General features: G+C 38.0%; 1 protein-coding gene and 1 long non-coding RNA gene across 11 annotated transcripts in view; one reads left to right on the forward strand and one right to left on the reverse strand.

Moving 5' to 3' along the window:
- Window positions 1–633: 633 nt before the first annotated feature.
- On the reverse strand, window positions 634–2,773 carry LOC136794042 (uncharacterized). The gene is made up of 2 exons (XR_010840216.1): window positions 2,606–2,773; window positions 634–1,023 (listed from the first exon to the last, which is right to left on the reverse strand). It is a non-coding gene; the product is annotated as an uncharacterized lncRNA (long non-coding RNA).
- The window catches only part of SLC9C2 (solute carrier family 9 member C2 (putative)), a 155,387-nt gene continuing 136,384 nt past the window's right edge, over window positions 2,732–21,734 (forward strand). For 4 of the 10 annotated variants that reach the window (XM_059040828.2, XM_067031435.1, XM_067031439.1 and 1 more), the window contains exons 1-4: window positions 9,493–9,618; window positions 9,856–9,961; window positions 10,872–11,235; window positions 19,400–19,567. In XM_059040828.2, the coding sequence (XP_058896811.2) occupies window positions 9,512–9,618; window positions 9,856–9,961; window positions 10,872–11,235; window positions 19,400–19,567 (745 nt within the window). In that variant the 5' untranslated portion in view covers window positions 9,493–9,511. Of the gene's footprint in view, window positions 2,809–9,464; window positions 9,619–9,855; window positions 10,185–10,871; window positions 11,236–19,399; window positions 19,568–21,734 lie in introns of those variants that run through there. The other 6 variants (XM_067031466.1, XM_067031460.1, XM_067031471.1 and 3 more) reach the window with 5 other exon arrangements.

Below are 21,734 nucleotides of genomic sequence, written 5' to 3' on the forward strand. Positions count from 1 at the left end.
CCTACTAGAAAACTGTGTGATGTAACCAGAAGAGGAAGGATGGGCAGGCAGAAACAATGGATGTTCAGTACATTCTCCTTCAGGTTTCAGCTGTGAAGATTAGCTATATGCAGCAACAGTCCTTTAGTCATACAGCAGGAGTGGCATTGATATTTTCTAATTACTGCCAAAACAATGGCTCAAGATAGATTATTTTAAAATTAAATTATCAGTTTGGATGGGCATCCTCTAATACATAATTAGTTTATAGCTAACCAGTGGCAAACCTGTGGTAATTTAAACCAAACTGACCTAGGTTCAAACCCTGGTTCAGCTCTTTTCTAGCTGTGTGGTCTTAGGTAGGTGACCCAACTTTGCTGAGTGTCAGTTTGAAGAATAATAATACTACCTTCACGGCATTGCTCTGAGGATTAGGGATTATTTATAAGAATCACTTACATAGTACTTGGCATATGATAGGCCTTTAGTTAATGAAATATAAATATTAATATAGTACATTAAGTTACCTTGCAGTAACTTTCTCAACTAATTTATCCTGTTATTTCACCAGAAATTAACTTGTATAAAGAACATGATTCTCAGTCTATGAACTATGGAATTTAAGAAATATAATAATAATTAAAATAATTTAAATTCTTTTTTAAAAATAAATTTATTTATTTTTATTTTTGGCTGCGTTGGGTCTTCATTGCTGCGCGCGGGCTTTCTCTAGTTGTGAGCAGGGGCTACTCTTTATTGTGGTGCGCTGGCTTCTCATTGCGGTGGCTTCTCTTGTTGCAGAGCACGGGCTCTAGGTGCGTGGGCTTCAGTAGTTGTGGCACATGAGCTTAGTAGTTGTGGCTTGTGGGCTCTAGAGTGCAGGCTCTAGTAGTTGTGGTGCATGGTCTTAGCTGCTCTGCGGCATGTGGGACCTTCCTGGACCAGGGCTCGAACCTGTGTCCCCTGCATTAGCAGGCAGATTCTTAACCACTGCGCCACCAGGGAAGACCAATAATTTAAATTCTAATCAGAGGACCCATTCTCCTAGAGTGGAAAAAATGAATTTCAATCAATTTGGAAACCTCTCTACCATAATTTTTTGGAGCTGACCTGATTTTAGGGGGGCTTGAAGAGAGCTTATCTCATGTGCTCCTTAAGTAATTTGTACATCAGGCCTTCACTGTCTTATCTGGACCCCCATTGTTAGTACCCATAGGTTGTTGTCGACATGTCTCTCATACCTCCATTTGCCCCCTTCAGATCCAATGGCTCTTTATCCCAAGCTTTGGGTGGTGGGCATTCGAGTTAGAGTCTATCTGCTGCATCTGGGCCACACTGGAGGCGGGAGTCTCCTTTGTAAGGCTGTTTCTAACCTAGTCTGCCCCAATGAATCATGCAGCTGTTTCTGACATGGAGTTAAGATGAGAACAAGGCCCCTTTGCTTTTAGGTTTCTCAGGCCTATTTAGTGTTTTCCCACACTTTCTAGCATTCAGAGTACTAAAAGTAATCTTTAAGAACTCTATTTAATTTTTAGTTATTTAATTCAATTTAAGAGTTTCAAGAAACAATTGTTTTTGGCACTCCTTCACAACCAATGAAGATTAATTAAAAACATAATCATGCACAGTCATGCATCATAAGTCATCTTGCATTCAGACATTAAAAGACTCTCCCCAAACCAAAGACTATGAAAAAGAACATATTAAACGTGAAATGCCTAAAATGTCTTGCTCCTCCACTAACTTCAGTAGGAAATGTGTGTTTAGTAGAGCAAATACGCTGTATCGGTGATTGCCAGAGCAAGCTAGCAGCTGACAAAGCTTCTAGACTACTGTCTCTGTCTACAAAGTCATTTCTACAATTCTGATTACCAAAACTTATCTGAATAAGAAATTTTAATACTACAGTTTAAAATTCTTTCAAAATTCCTCTTATATTTCATAAGTTCAGATCTATGATTAGTGATATCTTGCTTGGGCCTTAGGCCAAATATTCTCTTTAAAACTAGGCTAAAAAAAACCTAGGCTATTCAGCCTTCAGCTAAAATGTTTGGAGTTTCTCTAAAATGGTACTTCTTCCTTAATGATTTCCTTGTAGAAATAGATGATGAAAGAAATGAAGGTTTTTTTTCCTTTTCAGTACAAAAACTTCCCGGTCTTCCCTCCGTGATTGATATGAACATTTACATAATTTCTGGGTGAGCTTACCTCTTCTCTACCGGTTTCTTTCGATGCTCCTATCCCACCTCCACTCCTTTCCCCCTTTTTAAAAGTCGACTGTTTTGGATCTTAAATTCCTGAGTCAAAAGAGACACAGTTTCCAAACTGCTTCCGCTCCTACTATAGTGGGCGCTTGTGAGGTGTCAAGAAACGCCTTTTGTTGGTGACAATGACTGTAAGCCATAGGAGAAAGGTCCTCAGTAGACTAGAAGATTAAACAAGTTGTCCGTTTTATATTTACAATCTTCCGTTGTTTTAGAATGATGCATCCTCCTATTTCCTGAAAATTCTTTCGTTTAAAGGCCAAACGTCTAAGACTGGCCGGCAACCAATATACACACCTTATTTTTAGATTTTATTTTTTAAATTTGTAAAATAAATATGGACCATATTACTGAAAACTTACAAAACAAAGAAAAAGCAGCACGCCACCGTCCAAACACAGCAATTTAAGTCATTTTGACGAACTCCTCCCCGCCTTTGGCTTCTCGCTTCCTGCACCTTGTACCCTTGACGTTTGCGCGCAGCCGGAGCCGCCGCGCTCGGGGTGGCGCTGTCGTACGCCGGTGCGCCGTCGCCACGGTAACCGCAGACCGGGCCTAGGGAGCGGTGAGTCCGGGTCGGAGGGTCGCGGGTCCGGGGTCCGAGGGACCTGGGGTGGGCGCTCCGCGTGGGCGTGGAAGAGAATGGGCATCTCCCCTCTACGCCGCTTGGCAGGGGCTGGAGGGGAGTGGGCTTCAACCGCGGCGTCCTCAGTCTTTGCCTTTGCCCCGAGCTTTGCGTAGCCGGTCACGCTCCGCGGGCGGTCCCTCGGGCTTCAGGCAGAAAGGCGAACTATGGTGCCCAGAAATGACCGGTACCCCCTCCGCCCCACCTCCGTGTACTCGCACTGGGGCTGCCACTGTCTGTATCCTCGGGTCTTCCCTTTGTTTAATCCTGGGAGCCCAGGGCTGCCCTTTGAGGCCTTTCCCTTGAGCTGGGACTTAAAATCCTTAAGGGACTACATTTTTTGAAGAAAAAATTCAATTGGCTTAAAAGGCCATTAAGATCTTTTCCTCTACCACAACTTCATAGTGTCTTGTCTGCCTTCCTTGCCCTTTGTTTATGCTAATCCCATTACTTGGATTGTCCTTTTCTCCTCCTTTTAAGACTCCTGCTCTTTGATACTGAAGTGTCACCTCTTCTGCGAAGCCTTTCCGTGACCCCCCCCACTCGGGAGTCTAATTTAGAGGTCCAGCCTCTTTACTCTCCAAGCACCCTTTGCTTATGTCCATTATGCCCTTTATCTCACTCTGTCATTGCTGATTTACTTGTGTCTTTCCCACCAGACTGGGATGCCTGTGGAGTAGGGACCTATGTGATTTTCTATTATTAGTGCCGTAGCAGCCTCAAAAGAATTCACACTTAATAGTTAAAATTCACAATAATTCAGTAAGGCAGAACTATTCTCAATTAACAATTGAGGAGAGTAAGTTCAGAAAAGTCACATAATTAATAAAATAAATACAAGAATCAGGACTAAAGCATGGGTCTTCTGACTCACAGTCATTCTGCCTTCAGAGTTCCAGCCCTCCCTCTCCTCTCTCCACACTCATTTTCCATGTGAACAGTTGGTTATATGTAGTGGGGTTGCAATTTTGATTCATGTTAATAACTTTTCTGGGCAAAGAAAGTATCTATCCATACAGTAAATATTGTAGGTATAGTAAGAATTAGAACTTAAAACAGAATTTAAAAAAGTTTGTTTTAACAATAACACAAATAAACCCACTATATATTAAACATGTTACATATTTCTCATGGGAAAAACTGTTTTCTAAAACAAAAATGTTAGTGAGTTAAGTTTTTTCAATATCTAGAATGCTGATATAAGGAAGAAAGGAAAAACTATGTTAGTATGATCACCCTGTTACAACTTATATTCACAGTAAAAATATGTTAAAATATTCTAAATCTTCTATGTTATAGAAGAAAAAACCCATAGAAAATAGAATTCTTTGCTCTGTCTTAAAAGGACAATATGATGAAGGGCATAGTCAGCAATAGACCACCAAACACATGAGAGTTTACTTTTATTCTCCTAATTAGATATTGTTTTTCAAAAGTTAGGCCTAAGGATAAATGGCCTACAAGACTTCATTTTGTCCTTTTATTACAGAAAGGCTGATCCTAGTTCAGTCTAGATTTGGATTAGAACAGCCTTGGGAGCTTGACTATAGAGTGGAGTGGCTTGAGGGTTAGTCTTAGTGCAGTGGTTCTCAGAGTATGGTCTGAGAATCCCTGGGGATCACTAAGACATTTTCAGGGAGTCTGCCAGTCAGACTATCTTCATATTAATTCTTCAGTGTTTTTTGCCATTGCACTCTCCTTCTCTAACATGTCATAGTGGTTTGCTAGAGGCCACATGACATGTGGTATCACAATATTACACATCATTGCAGAGAATGCAGAAACAGATATGAGAATCCATCTGTCTTCTATTAAACCAGACATTAAAGAGATGTGCAAAAATGTAAAATAATGCCACTCATCAATTTTTTGTCTTTATAGTTATTTTTTATAAGCTGTACTTTTGTGTTAACATGTAATTGTTTTAAGATGAATTAATAAATATTTTAAAGATTTCTCAGTTTTAATTTCTAATATGGTAAATACAGATAGATATAACCCTCATAAACAAAAACTTTTGGTATTCTCAATTTCTAAGAGCGTGAAGAGCCCTGAGATCATAGAATTTGAGAACTGCTGCCCTAATCATATTACTTCTGTATTGATATGGAAATTAAACTCTATTCAAGGGTGTACCAAGGGTAGCTTTTAGTATTCTGGCCTGAATCATATTCCTAGATTTGATCTAATTTATCTCCAAATCTCTGAATTAACCTGTGATTAGATTGATCTCTAGATGCAGAATAATCTGTCTGTAATCAAGTGTTCGGTGGTCATAGAGTAGAAAGTCATTTACTCAAACCCTATGTAGGAAAACTGTGTATTAAAAAAAGAAAAGAACTAATAGAATTACCATCTTGTCTTTTGCTTCATGGATGCTTTTGCTCTAGGAATGACAGTACAATGATGATGATAGGGTCCTCATACTAAGTGCTCACCATGTGCTTAGCACATGCATCATCTGATTTATTTTAAGTCTCAGAATAATCATATAAGCTAGGTTCTGGTGTTATTCCTAGCAGAGATTAGGTAAATTTCCCAGTATTATGTAGCTAATAAGTTGCAGGGTTGCATTGTGTACTCAAGTCTTTCTAACTCCAAAATCCATTGCTCTTGGATGTAAAGAAAAGCAGGGGGTATTGCAAGCCTGATGTTAAGATTTATTGAATGCATACGACAAGCCAGGAATTGTGGTAAGTCTGAAAGTGACACAAGAGAAACATAAAGCTTGATACTTGCTCCTATCCAGTTTACAGTCGAATTGAGTTGGTGTTTTAAGTACTTGAAACAAATAGAAAATAATACAATGCCATATTTGGTAGATTGTATGGTACAGAATATATATAATGACCTTTGAAGTTCAGAGGAGGGAGAGGCCTGGGTACATTCTAGAGAGGAGTAAAGAAATGTTTTAAGAAGAAGGTAGGTTTATAGCTTGGCCTACATAGGATTTGGCTAGTAGGAGTGGAGGAGAAAAAAAAGCTATTCTAGGCCTAGCAGGAATACATCTGAAATACAAATAGAATTTTCTCAGTATCTTCAAGGTCTCATGTCTGGGCCCCTGATGGGCCAGTGAGGAAAGGCATTTCAAACACATCCTGCCTCTACTCGCTAAGGTTTAAATATGGATATCTTTAGTAGAATGTTCCAGAATATCACGTTATTAGTAAGGTGACAAAATAATTTATTGTGTAGTAGTAATGGACGTTTTGAGAGTGAAAGAGGATGCTATTAAAAATCACACCAGGGCTGGGGCTTCCCTGGTGGTGCAGTGGTTAAGAATCTGCCTGCCGATGCAGGGGACACAGGTTGGAGCAGTGGTCTGGGAAGATCCCACATGCCGCGGAGCAGCTAAGCCAGTGCACCACAGCTGTGGAGCCTGCGCTCTAGAGCCCATGCTCCGCAACAAGAGAAGCCACCGCAATGAGAAGCCCACCCACTGCAACGAAGAGTAGCCCTCACTCACAGCAACTAGAGAAAGCCTGTGCGCAGCAACTAGAGAAAGCCTGTGCGCAGCAACAAAGACCCAATGCAGCTAAAAATAAATTAAAAAAAAAAATCACACCAGGGCAAGAGATGTCACTGGAACTGTCCTGGGTGCATGAGGACATATGTCATCTAAGCTATAAACTACAAGCACATGCTGTCTAACTTCTGTTAGAGCCTCTCTTGTTGATTTTGTGGTAGAGTTTCCTTAGTGGTTATTCAAGACTAATATTTTTTCATACTGTGGGTTGCAACCCATTAGTGGGTCATGAAATCAATGTAGTGGGTGGCACCCAGCCTTAAAAAATAGATGGGATTAAAAACATCAGTATGTTACATGTAGTAAGGATAAATGATATTTTGTTTAATTATATATATGTAAATATACCCATAAATGCAATGTGCCCAAGATAAAAATGACCATTACTACTGAACAATTAATTCTTTGGTTACCCTATTAATAGATGTTATATATGTTTACATGTATAATTAAAACAAGATATGACAAACTACTATATGCTGTGTATTATAATTGAAGTAGTATATGTGTATTTGGACAGGACATCTATCTCATGGTCTGAATGAGCTGTGCAAGCTCTAGGTATCAGGCTTGCAATCCAGTGAGAAGGAATTACACTTTTCTAGAAGTTACATACTATCAATACATATCTACTTACATCTTATTGTTTACTACTTGGCCATATGGCCACACCATATTACAAGAGTGCCTGGGAAATAGTTTTATTCCAATATAAATATTGGTTAAAAAAAGTATGGTTAAAAGAAAAGAGGGAGGGAGATTAGATTTTGAGAAAAAACTAATTATCTGAGTGCTCTACTTACCAGGGACCCACATGATTAGGGAGGCTGGATGAGCAGGAACCAAGGGAGCTCTGGGGGGCTCACACCACAAGAACCACAGCATGCTCTCATAGCAGGAAGTTCGATCAGTACACTGTTGCTATCACTTGTGTTGAATGTCCTTCAAGTAGCCTCATGTCCTTGTGGCCCATGTTCAAGAGTCAAGATCCTGTTTTTTATATGTAGAAGCTAAAAAAACCCAAACTTGTAGATGCAGAGAACAGATTGGTAGTTGCCAGAGGCAGGTGTAGGGGGTGGGTGAAATAAATGAAGCTGTTCAAAAGGACTTCCAGGGCTTCCCTGGTGGCGCAGTGGTTGAGAATCTGCCTGCCAATGCAGGAGACACGGGTTCGTGCCCGGGTGCGGGAAGATCCCACATGCCGCGGAGCGGCTAGGCCCATGAGCCATGGCCGCTGAGCCTTCGCGTCGGCAGCCTGTGCTCCGCAACGGGAGAGGCCACAACAGTGAGAGGCCCGCGTACCACAAAAAAAAAAAAAGGACTTCCAGTTGCAAGATAAATACCTTCTGGGGAAGTACTGTACAGCATAGTCACTATAGTTAACAATAGTGTATTGAATTGAATACAATATTGTATTTGAAAGTTGCCAAGAGATAGATCTTAAATGTTTTCATCACAGGAAAAACTTTTTTGTAACTATGCGAGGTGATGGATATTAACTAAAGGTATCGTGGTAATCATTTTGCAATATATACATATATCAAATCATTATGTTGTACACCTTAAACTAATACAGTGTTATATGTCAACAACAACAAAAATAATACAATGATTAACAACAACAACAACAAAAAAGTCAAGATCCTGGGACTTAGTAGCTGATTGGCTGAACCTAACTTACGTGCCTGCTCCCAAGCTTATGCTGAGATGGAGAGAAGGAGGATTGTGCCTCTCTGGCTTCTGTGGTGGGAAGTTAGCTTTATCTTCCATTAGAAGAATTTTTTAAATTGGAAATTGGGATTCTTTAAGGAAGTGAGTGTGTGTGTGTTTATGTGTACAGGGATGTGTGTTGGGAGGGTGGATAGTGGATGTCAGGCACTCAAAGGATTATAAGTTTCCTCTATATTCATTCTGTAAAATGAAGGAATTGACTAAAACAGTCTCAAAGATAAGATTTGGACCAAATTTTATGGTGGAGTCATGATTGATTGGCTAACTCAACTACCATCCCCAACCCCATCTACTTTGCTTGCTTCTGTTATTGAGGCAGGAAAATCAAGAAACCTTTTCTTTTTCCTTCTCTTAAATATAAGGAAACAATCTGGCCTTTGAGATATAACTGGAAGTTTGTTGGGTCTTGTTAGGAAAGATTTTTTTTTTTTTTTGCTTTCCTCTCAAAAGGGATGAATGCCACTAGTGTCCTCAGGGGGATTCCCCCTTTTTACTGCCATAAACGCAGACGTGATGCCAGGAATTATGACAGTCATCTTGTCACCATTAGGCAACAGCCATGATGATGAAAGTCTTATGAACTGTGATAGAATAGAAAAATAGAGCTTAGATCTATGTTTTTGAGCTGCTGAACCATCTCCACCTTTAAACTTCCTGCTATGTGAGAAAATTATCTCCTACTTTTATTATTTTTCTATTATTTGCAATCAGAATTCCTATCTTCAACAGATTATAAGTATTATACACATTTAGTGATGGTAGAGATTAATATAGGGCTATAGTATAAAGAGATGTTATTCTGTCTAACTAGATTTCCCTTACTTCTGAATTGTGAATAACCAAGTCTTGCCAATTCTTTATGGCGCAGCTTAAATGCCATATTCTTTACTAGAAATGTGATTCCCTTTATCCCATTTCCTGCATCTTTACTCACGCCCTCAACACTATCCTGAATCCTGTGTTCAATCTTGCTTTTCTTCTTTTTAAAATAGTGTTATTGTACCTACTTATAGTCCTAAAAAGTCTATTTTAACTTAATTTAATTTTTATTATTTTAATTTTTTTCCTTGTTGGTTATTTATTTTAAATATAGCAGCGTGTGCATGTCAATCCCAAACTCCCTAACTGTCCCTCCCCACATCCTTCCCCTTTGGTAACCATAATTTTAATTGCTTTGAACTTTACAAAAATATATCTTGGTATATTTAATCTTTTGGATTTACTTTTTTCAGCTAATGCTGTATTGCTGATATTCATTCATATCTGTTGTGTGCCTTAGTTATTTATAGCTGTATAACAAACTGTCCTCAAAGTTGGTAGCTTAAAATAGCACATTCACTGTCTCACAGTTTCTCTGGGTTAAGAATCAGAGCACAGCTTAGCTGGATGTTTTACTTCAGGGTCTCTTGCGAGGCTGCAGTCAAGGCGTTGCCTGGGACCACAGTCAACTCAGAGTTCAACTGGAGCAGATCCACTTCCAAACTCTTTCAGTGGTTGGTGGCAGAATTAAATTCCTCACTGGCTATTGTACTGAGGGCCTCGGTTCCCTCTGGCTGTTGGCCAGAGGTTACCAGGAGGTGGGGTAGGGTCATGGGAGCCATATCAGAAGCCGCCTTCCACATAGTATATTACTGTAATTTCTTCGTTTTAACTACCATATACAATTTTGTGTGAATATGCCACAGTTTATGCTCCTGTTCATAGGCATTGGTTTTTTTTTTTCTGCCCAGGATTTTTGCTTTTATCAACAGTGATGCTGCAAACATTTTTGTACACATGAGGGAACCATGCTACTCTTCTCTGAATCATCCCCAATTTAACATGTGTTCTGACAGAGTGAGTACTATTTTTTTTTTTTTTTTTTTCGGTACTTGGGCCTCTCTCTGTTGTGGCCTCTCCTGTTGCGGAGCACAGGCTCCGGACGCGCAGGCTCAGCGGCCATGGCTCACAGGCCCAGCTGCTCCGTGGCATGTGGGATCTTCCCAGACCAGGGCACAAACCCATGTCCCCTGCATTGGCCTGTGGACTCTCAACCACTGCACCACCAGGGAAGCCCACAGTGAGTACTATTAAGACTTACTTAATTAACTTTACTAGGACTTAATCTGGTCCCTTCTAAACTCCCACAGCACTTCATCTTTTATTATTCTTAGCACTTGTCACCATTTATTACACTTATTTTGTACATGTCATATTTTCTCCTTTGAAATAGTAAGTTGTTAAGGGCAGGAAATAAATTTGATTCTTCTTTGTAATTTACATAGTGCCTGTACAGCACTTAGTATATTAGCAGGCTTTCAGCAAGTATTACTGAGTGAATGAAATCTGTCTAAATGTCAGTACCTGATTTTTAAGTTCTGAATAATCTGCCTTCAGTGATCCAACTGTATTTCTCACTTCTCCCCACCACGGACCCTTCTTCAGGCAGGTGAGCCTTTTTAACATTCTCTTTCAATCTTTTCCTGATGAATCTCACCCACGTTGATATTTCTTCTCAAGTTCCTACTGAATTTACTGTTTACATCACACATTCAGCATTTTAGTATATATTCAAGCAGTGTGTTGGTGTACAATAAACTTTATTGATTGAATGGATGAAGTATCTTACTTTATAACTGGTTTATTTTGAACTAGTTAAGTACTTTCATTTCATTCATTTGACTGAATGTCAGTTGAGTGATCAAACAAATAAATAAACAAATACTGATTTGTTTGAGTAGATTTCTATTACTTTTTTTGGTCTCAGGTATTTTTGGAGTTAATGGAGTCAGAAGGACCCCCAGAGTCAGAGAGTTCAGAAAAATCAGTATTTTTCTCACAGCAAGAAGAAAAGGAAGAAGATGATAATGAAGAAGAAGAATCCAAAGAAGCAGAGGAAACTGCCACCATTAATCCCCTCTTACCCCCTGCTCTCACAGGGGATGTAGAAGGTTTGCAGAAGATTTTTGAGGATTCTGAGAACCCTCACCATGAACAGGCCATGCAGCTACTCTTGGAAGAAGACATTGCTGGGAGAAATTTGTTGTATGCAGCTTGCATGGCTGGGCAAAGTGATGTGATTAGAGCTTTAGCCAAATATGGTGTGAATCTGAATGAAAAAACCACCAGAGGTATTTTGTCTTTTTTCTCTTATCAGTATTACTTATGACTACCTAAAGATGCTATGTATTATCTTTAAATTTGGATAAATTTGATGTGCCTGCTTTATAATTTGCATATGTTTGTATGTGTTTGTGTGTGTATATATATATATATAAACACATATGAATGTGTGTATGCATGTTGATGTATTTAGTATAGCATAGTAGTTAAGAAAACAGAATTCACTATTTATTAGCTGTGTGACTAGGGCAAGTTACTTAATCTTTTTGTGTCTCTGTTTCATCTACAAAATGGGGATGATTGTATTTTCTTTATAGGGTTTTCCTTATAGGTTATGAGGATTAAATATGATAATAAATATAAAGTTGGTATACAGTAAACGCTCAATAATATTATATCTTTCCTTTGAAGATTTATTCGTTTTTGCAGTCATTATCCAATTAACTCTTTAAATTCAGTCACTTGTTTTTTTCAGATTGCAAATATAAAACATGGTCATTGTAGAAAATAAAACAATGATCTTTAGCAAATAGGGACTATACATTTTCTTCGTGCTCACATGGAACAATTTAAAAAATTGATATGTTAGTCCATAAAGGAAGTGTCTACAAATATCAAAGAATCCGTAGCATGCAGTCTGTGGTCTCTGACCACAATAAAATAAAATTAGAAAATAGTAACAAAAAGATAACTGAAAATCCCTATAATTTTGGAAACAAAAACACACTTTAAATTTTCTGTTGGTGACAAAAGATATAATAGAAATTACAAAATATTTAAGTGGCAACAGGATCTAGTTATGTCAGAACCTGTGGAATAAAACTAAAATTAAAATTCTAATTTAATGCATATATTAGAATATAAGAAATGTTGAAAATTAAAAAGCAGAGTATTTAACTCAAGGAGTTAGAAAAAGAACAACTGAAAATCCAAAGAAAGAAGAAGAGAAAATAATAGAGTAAAATAATGACATTGAAAATAAAGAAACAATAGAGAGGGAATTCCCTGGTGGTCCAGTGGTTAGTACTCCACTCTTCCACTGCAGGTGTCCCAGGTTCAGTCCGATCCCTTGTTGACTAAGATCGCTGATCCTGCAAGCTGTACAGTGCAGCCAAAAAAACCCACCAAAAAACAAACAAACAAACAAACAAAAAACACAATAGAATCAACAAAACCAAAATCTGGTTTAGTGAAAAAGAGTTGAAAAACCTTTGATAATATTGATAGTTTTTGATATGTGATATAAGAAAGAGAGAGCATAAACAATATTTGGAATTTTAAAAATGAAGCATTCACACAGGAAAAACTAAGATATAAAGAATTTCTAGAAAGTATCATAAACAACTTCATGACAGTACATTTGAAAACTTGGATGAAATGGACAATTTTCCAATAAAATATAAATTACCAAAATTGATTCAAGAAAAAAAATAGGAAGTTGACTAGAACAATAGTTATTTTAAAAAATTGAATAAGTAATCAAAATCTGCCTCATTGTCCCACCCCCACCTAATTCCAAACTCAAATGTTTTAAAAGGTAAGGTTTACTGCACTTGTAGGGGAAAAAGTAACCTCTAGCTGATACAAAGGTTCCAGAGAATATAAAGAGAGTTGGAATACTACTTAACTTATTTTATGAGAGATAACTTTTATAGCAAACTAGTTAAGGACAGCACTAGAAAGGAAAATTATAGGCCAGTCATTTAATAACACAGATGCAAACATCTTAAATAAAATATTAACAAATTGAATCTAAGATTGTGTGTTAAAACATTTATTGGACTAGGTTGGGTTTATCCCATTAATGCAGGATGGTTTTAACACTAGAAAAAAATGTTAGTATAATTCACTACATTAAAAGATTAAATAAACAAAACCACATGATCATATCAATAGATGTAGAAAAGTCTTTTGAAAGAAAATGCAGCACTCTTTCATGATGAAGGCTTTTAGGGAAATAGGAACAGAAGAAGCCTTCCTTAAGGCTATTGAAAACCTGAAGCAAACTTACCTAATATTGAGTCTTAGCTATGACTTGGGCAAATTATATAACCTTTCCATGCTACAGTTTCTTCACCCCAAAAATGGGACTAATAGTAATATCTAAAATCATACTACATAAAAGAAAATGAGAGCACCAAATCAATATCTGACAGTGTGCCTCTAATATTATTCAAGGAAGGTGGTGTTCTGACTAATTGATATGAGTTTAGCCATCCTCTTGTTAGGTATTTTCCAGTGTGTGGATATAGGTGTACAGTCTTTCAAGTTTAATGATGTGCTCTAAGATAAACCATTTCTTCATTCTGATATCATGCTTGCCATGAAATATTGTTTAGCAGAGGTTGAAGGTGCATCCTGCTTTCTTCTTGCTGCTTATAGTAAAATGGAGAGGAGAGAAATTGAGAGAACTGGTAAATTAAAAGGAACCAGGACTTGATGATTTGGGAAATTCTAAGCTTATTTGGCATTCCATGAAGATGATTTTATAATGGAAAGTATGCATGAACTGGCCAACCTAATTGTACCAATTTGGCAATTATTACTTTAATCATTATAGAATAATGAATTACATTACAGTTTACCAGTAAATTTCTTGTTTGGTTGGTATTGACTCAGTTCCCATGAGCTTGTTCATGTGGGAGAACAGATCAATTCAGGGTTTTTTGCATTTTTTTGTGTGAGAACATTTACGTTCTACTCTCAGCAAATTTCAGTTATACAATGTGGTTATTAACTATAGTCATCATGTTATATATTAGGTCCTCAGACCTTTTTCATCTTTTAACTGAAAGTTTGTACCCTTTTACCAACCCCTCCCTGTTTCCCCCAACCCTCAAGCCCCTGGTAACTACTTTTCTACTCTGTTTCCATGGGTTTAACTTTTAATTTTTATTTTAGATTCCACATATAAGTGATACCATGCAGTATTTGGCTTTTTCTATCTGGCTTATTTCACTTAGTATAATGCCCTTGAGGTTCATCCACGTTGTCACAAATGACAGAATTTTCTTTTTTTCTTTAAAGGATGAATAATTGTGTGCGTATATGTGAACACTATTAATTTTGGAACATAAGAAGCCATTGGCCTAATATTAAGGGACTTTGGGGTGAAGAACTGCAGGTTCTTCTCTCTGTAAAGTAAGAAGATGTATGCCATTTATTTGTGGATGATACTCGGATAGGAAGGAAAATGATTTTCCAGGTGATTGATGGATCACATTTGCGTTCAGGATTTCCTTTCCTTTTAAATACTGAAGAATTGGACACTTTTGATCCAAAGGGGGGAGAATGAAACAGTTCTTACAGTCTCAGCTCTCTGTACTACTGACTTCTGGTGTATTGGGAAGTGCCTTGTTTTCTGTTTGAGCCACGGACAGGTGTGTGCAGTTTGCAGTTTATTGATGGTGGAACCTCCTCTGGTTCTGGCAAGGCTTTGGTCTCTAAACCTGGCCATACTCAAACAGGCATGATCGGAACTAATTACTGTTTTAAACTCTGTCTTTCCATACGATCAGCAAACATTTGTTAAGGATGGAGGAGTAGCCAGGTCTTGTGCTGGGAACTGGGGAAAGATGAATGAATTCAACAAACTTGGACAAGTTCACAGTTTAGCAGAAAACAGATGTGTAAATAGATAATTAATATACGGTGGGACAGGGTACAGTGATATCTCAGAGGAGAGATTAGTCAACTTTACATGGAGTGTTGGACATGGTCAAGGAAGGTTTCACAGAGGAGGCGATATATTGATTTTTTTTTTTTTTTTTTGGCTCCACCGCGCTGCATGCGGGATCTTAGTTGCCTGACCAGGGATTGAACCCGCGCCCCCTGCAGTGGAAGCACGGAATCTTAACCACTGGACTGCCACGGAAGTCCAATATATTGAATCTTGAAGAATGACCAAGAGTTTACCAGACAAAGGAGGTTGAAGGAATGGTCATGGCAGGCAGTATATAGTAACTGTAGTATCAGATTTTAGTGTTACAATGTTGTTGTTATTCTGGTATACTTACCCACTATTTTAGGTAATGAAATACTGGCCTTTTTATAGGTGTAATAGTTTTATTTGGTATTTTAAAAATATGAAATCAGAGTCATTTATGGGTTGAGAACAATTTCAGTGATTTAATTGCTCAGTGTATATAAAAAGACAAACTGAAGATTACAAACTTAAACGGTCCATATTGTGGTATTACAAAATTTCTATTGTGAGAAAAATTCTTAAGTTCACAAACTTCCCAAACAAATAGAATGTGAATCTCATAGTTTTGAAATTTATCAGAAAACTGAAATGGAATCTCTCTCTATATATGTGGAAACTAAAAAGACAAATATGAACCAGCAATTTTTTTCTTTGGCGATAAAGATTACAACTTACTCTCAATAAAAAGATCGCAGTTCTATCAAAAAAGCAAAAAGCTATTCAGAGATATCTCTCTCTTTTAAAATTAGAGTTGAGGTAATTCAAAGGAAAATATTTGGTATTGGTTTATAACTACTTCCAACTAATGTTGAGTGAGAAAAACTTCAGTAGCTGAAAAAATTTGTACAGAAATATCCTGTTGATACCACTGACACACTTAAAAAATCAAATAATGTTTTATTTGCAATTTTCATGATTATAGTTTCTTCATTTTTATAGTATTTGTGTTTTTAAAAATTAATTAATTAATTAATTTTTGGCTGCATTGGTTCTTCATTGCCGCGTGGGCTTTCTCTAGTTGTGGTGAGTGGGGGCTACTCTTTGTTGTGGTGCTTGGGCTTCACATTGCCGTGGCTTCTCGTTGCAGAGCATGGGCTCTAGGCACGCGGGCTTTAGTAGTTGTGGCACGCAGACTCGGTAGTTGTGGCTCATGGGCTTAGTTGCTTTGCGGCATGCAGGATCTTCCTGGACCAGGGCTCGAACCCGTGTCCCCTGCATGGGCAGGTGGATTCTTAACCACGGTATCACCAGGGAAGTCCCTAGTATTTGTTTTTTAATCTTTAATTTTGATTTGTTTTATCTGGCAATTTATATTGCTAATAGAATGACAATGTATACTTAATATTCCTATTTGATAGTTATGCTTTTATCTGATATTTTATGCTTATACATTTTCATATTTAAAGTGTATTAGTGGGCTTCTCTGGTGGTGCCATGGTTAAGAATCCACCTGCCAATGCAGGGAGTATGGGTTCGAGCCCTGGTCTGGGAAGATCCCACCTGCCATAGAGCAGCTAAGCCCGTGTGCCACAACTACTGAGCCCATGTGCCACAACTACTGAAGCCCGCGTGCCTAGAGCCCGTGCTCTGCAACAAGAGAAGCCACTGCAATGAGAAGCCCGTGTACTGCAACAAAGAGTAGCCCCTGCTCGCCACAACTAGAGAAAGCCTGCACGCAGCAATGAAGACCCAACACAGCCAAAAAAAAAAAAAAAGTGTATTAGTTACACTATAAAAAAATGAATTCTGAACTCAGTTTTACAAAATACCAGTATTAATGCTAAGTAAATATAAATTTTTTACTTCTGTTTTTTATTTTGCTACTGTAATTACTGTATCAGTCAGAAAAAAGCAGCATATGCAAAGCTATAGAGGCATGAAACAACATGATTCTGGGAATTCAAAGAGTCTGGTACTGCTGGTGGTACGCAGATTGTGAAAAATATTCTAGGTAGGTGAGTATTTTGCTCCATGGCCTATTACTTGTTTGTGACTATCATCATTGGAGTTTTTGGATTTTGACCTTATTAATGACCTTCATCAATTTATAGCAACCTTGAGAAAAGTACTTATCCTCTCCATGCTTTTGTTTCCTCATCTATAAATGAGAAAAATACTCATGCCTATGTCATAGGATTGTAGTGAGGATTAAATGAGTTGATAGTTGTGAAGCACACAGAACAGTGCCTGCATAGAGGAAAAAGATTACTTTTCTTCTTGTCTGATCTTTTCCCTTAATGTGAACTACCTGTTCAGTTGACTCTCTCTATTTAGTAACCAGTAGTCTTCCACAAAGAAATTATTTTTCTCTTAGAACCAATCCCAATTTTTCAGAATTCCATTTATGGTCCCTTCCTGCTGGGATTTCTAAATGTAACCTTCTGTATCTCCCTTCTGGGATCAAATACTCATTGCCAATATTATGGGAGAACTTTAGGAAAATCCCCTTCTTGTCTGGATGCTTTTGAAATCATCTTATTTAAATGTTCTTCTTTTCCTGGGAAGGCTATGGGGTTTATATAGTACAAAGATCTGTGTGTTTTCTTCTAGAAAACACACCATCTCTCACAAGGGGAAAAAGAAAACATACAATGGTTTTTTTAAACCCATGGTTTAAACCCATAGGTTTTAAATTCCTTGGTCAAAGCCTGTCTCTGTTTAGAAATCATGTTTCCTTGTTTTTAAACTATGTATATTAAAAAATAGGAAAAAAATTTAGATGTTACTGCTGGCCTGGCCTGTAACTTCAGCCTTGAGAAAAACAATATCAGGACCCAGAATATCTCATTTGGAATGGCCTTCTGCTCCTGCTATTGCAGTGTCTTTTCCGTACATAGTGTCCCCCTCTCCCAGCAAACCAGGGGCCCTGGGCCGTTTGGCTGAAGAAATGCATCTTCGGAAGGCAGGAACAATGAGGGTTGTCTTCTGGGTATTTCTTGGCCCCCCATTTTGTAGGGGCTAAAGCCATGATCACATTCTTGGGCCAGTCTTTATCTCTTGGTGTTCTGAAATGTCTCACTATTGTAACATTAAAAAAAAGAGTTGGGCCAAAGAGGGGAGGTAATTCCACTTTTGGCTGATCCTGGAGTAGCTTACTTCATGCTCCTTTTGATTCCTTATTAATTCTTTTCTTTTTTTTCGGTATGCGGGCCTCGCACTGTTGTGGTCTCTCCTGTTGTGGAGCACAGGCTCCGGACGCGCAGGCTCAGCAGCCATGGCTCACAGGCCCAGCTGCTCTGCGGCATGTGGGATCTTCCCGGCCTGGGGCACGAACCCGCGTCCCCTGCATCGGCGGGTGGTCTCTCAACCACTGCGCCACCGAGAAGCCCCCTTATTAATTCTTTATTATCCCTTCTGGTTATGATAGCCTCAAGACAAAGATAGTTTACAACTTGGTCTGAGACCCAGGACTGTGGGAATGTGGTAAATAGGGAGCCAAAGGAGAAGTTTCTGGAAGGAAGTGGAGGAGTCCCTGTTCTCTCTTTCCCTCCTCTAACCAGTGGCAAACATTTGAGTGCTATTTCCTTTTCCTTATAAACCTTTTATTTGGCAACAGATCTGGGTTTGATTTTGTTTTGGCTGCTTACTACTAGTGTGGCCTTGGGCAAGGTATAGTCTTTCTGATCTGCACTTTCCTCTGTATCCTTTAATGGGGCTGATAATACCTACCTCATAGTGGAAGGATTAAATGAAGTAGTAGCCCATAAAGTACCTAGCACTTAATACATTTAATACATGCTAGTTCATTCTTTTGCTCAGCTCTTCTTGTAGTACTACATGCCTCTTTGGCCAGTTAAGTGAATCACAAATGTATCCTAGTGGGTAAGTTAAAACAATCAGTTTTGACTTGATTTTTTTAACCAGTCTGAAAAAATTTTAAAGATGCAGCGCATGTTTTTCACCTTTACAATTACACCTCATGGTAGTTGCCTCAGGAAATCTAAGAAATAACTTTCTAATTTGATAGGTCATAATTTCCATTTTAATTCAAATGATTAATTTCCAAATCAAAGGCATACCAGTTGTAGTAATTTGTATGATTGTGTTAGCAATAATAGAGTAATTAGAGTTGATGCAGATTCCTTAGACTAAAGTCATAGGTCTAATTGTGTTCCAGTAGATGACTGTTAGGGAGATTGCCATCTTCCTTAGAAGATGTTGAAGAGTTCAGGCTTCAGATTGCCTGTGTTGGTGCTGTGTGTTCATCATTAACTGGCTGTGTTCCTTGGGCAAGTTTAGCTTCTCTGGACCTCTGTTTCCTTATCTGTAAAATAGGGATTATAATAGTTCTGACCTCATAGGGTTTTTTATGAACTAAATGAATTTACTGTATGTACAGCACTTAGAATAGTGCCTAGCCTGTAGTAATTGTTCAATACCTGATTGCCATTGTGATCTTCTAGTCCATAAAATAGCCTAAAACAGCACAGTCTTCTTGACCTGACCATTCTCATTCTATTTGTTAGGTTACACACTCCTACACTGTGCTGCAGCCTGGGGTCGTTTGGAAACTTTGAAAGCATTGGTGGAATTGGATGTTGATATAGAATCTCTGAACTTCCAGGAAGAGCGAGCTCGAGATGTTGCTGCTCGGTATTCCCAGACTGAGTGTGTTGAGTTCCTGGACCGGGCAGGTAAGGAAGCTCACAAGGTAGTAGAAAACTGACTCAAGTTACAGGGTTATAGGCTATATATTTAACAAAGCAAAGAGGTGATTAACATTTTCACCTTCTATCAAGACGTTTTATTTGTAGGCCTAACCATAGTCACTGGTGGTGATAATATGTGAAATCTGCCTTTTTTGTTTTTTGCTATTTTGCTATTGACGTAAAACATTGTACTTAATAGAAACTATATTGGTTGGAAGCTGGTTGATTTATCACCTTCTAACAATTTCACCAATAATTTTCTATAAGAATATATGTATAAAATATGTTCAAGGCCATTTTCTGAGAGACCTAGGCAGAGTGGACCATTCCTTAAATGTTTTAAAAAAATGGCATACTTGAGGAATATGTTTGATTCCCCAGGTAGAAACAATTGTAATAATTTAAAATGGTTTGCTAGGCAAAATTAATCTATGGTGGTAGAAGTCAGAATAGCAGGTATCATTATGGCATGAGGGGGACTTCTGGGGCATAATATTTTTTTCTTAATTTGGTTGCTGTTTACAAGGTGTGCTCATTTGTGAAAATTCATTGAGCTGTACACTTATAAATTTTGCACTTTTCTATATGTATGTTATGCTTTAATCAAAGGTCAAAAAACTATGTACTGTTTTGAGTTTCACTAATATTTTTCTTGCATCATTTCCGTAATCCTGTAGAATAGAGCTTAGAGATTTTACAAAGATATACCTGTGTAATTATGTATGCATGCAAACATTGGTTAAAAAACTAGTACTAAGGTAGTTCATGGCATTCATTTTACATAGTTATCTGCATTTGTGTTTTTTTAGCAAGCATTTATTAAATGCCCACTATGAGCATAGCACCGTTGTGGTTGTTCCTGCCCTCTGGACATTTGTTAGGTGAGGGATGATAACCTATAGACACACTCTAGAGTTAAATAACAATATCAGAAAGACTATAATTAAGGGTTAAAAGAGGCAGAGCAGGTGGTACATGCTGTGGGGTGGTCAGAGAACATGAAGTCAGAGCATGGTAGAGTTGAGGTGGGCCTTGAAGAAAGGGTGGGATTTGCATACACAGTGTAAGGGGAAAGGGTGTGAGCAAAATCTTATGAATGAAAGTGACATATTGGGGAAAAAGTGATGAGATTGCCTTACTAGAATAGCAAGTCACAATTTACACAGCTAGGCTACAGTACAGGCAGAAGTAAGTACATGGGCTTTTGGATCAGATTGCTTGAGTTTAAATACTGGTGTCTCTACTTGAAACCTGTGTGACCTTGGACAAGATACTTAAATTCTTTATACTTCAGTCTTAATTTCCAGAAAAGGGAGCCAATAATAGTTCTTACCTCTTGTGGGCGTTGTTGTGAGAATGAGATGAGATGATATAAAGCACTTAGCGCAACGCCTGGTGTGTGATCACACTCGAAGAATGATGCTACTATTATTACAGTCAGATTATACTCCCAAATGTCAGGCTAAGGTGATTTCATTTCTGTAGCTGTTGGAAGCCACTGAAAGATTTTACGTAGACGAGGAAGAGGATTAGAGTGATATTTAGGAAGATTCATATGGCGGCCATAAGGAGCTTGCTTATTAGTAAAATGAGAAGGGTACTGGGAGAATTAATAGAAGTAAGGAAATTGAGGGAAGGTAGCATATTTGGGAAGAAAAAGATGAGTTATACTTTGTAGATTTTTTTATACGTAATTGTGCACTTGTATTGAATATTTTCTAGGGGAATTATTTCTTTCAATACCTTCGATTTTGTGATTTTATATATATATATATATATATATATATATATATATATATATATATATATATATATAAAGGATACAGAGGAAAGTGCAGATCAGAAAGACTATACCTTGCCCATATATATATATATATATATATATATATATATGTTTGCAAAAAGAAAATAGCAAAGAATTTAATCCCTTCATGAATAGTTATTGTAGTTGAAATTCACATTATATAATTTAAAATTTAATTAATTTATTTATTTTTGGCTGTTTGGGGTCTTCATTGCTGCATGTGGGCTCTCTCCAGTTGCTGCGAGCCGGGGCTACTCTTCGTGGTGGTGTGCGGGCTTCAGTAGTTGTGGCTCATGGGCTCCAGAGCACAGCTCAGTAGTGGCGCACGGGCTTAGTTGCTCCGTGGCT

Source organism: Kogia breviceps, chromosome 1, assembly GCF_026419965.1.
Source record: "Kogia breviceps isolate mKogBre1 chromosome 1, mKogBre1 haplotype 1, whole genome shotgun sequence".
Classification (NCBI taxonomy): domain Eukaryota; kingdom Metazoa; phylum Chordata; class Mammalia; order Artiodactyla; family Physeteridae; genus Kogia; species Kogia breviceps.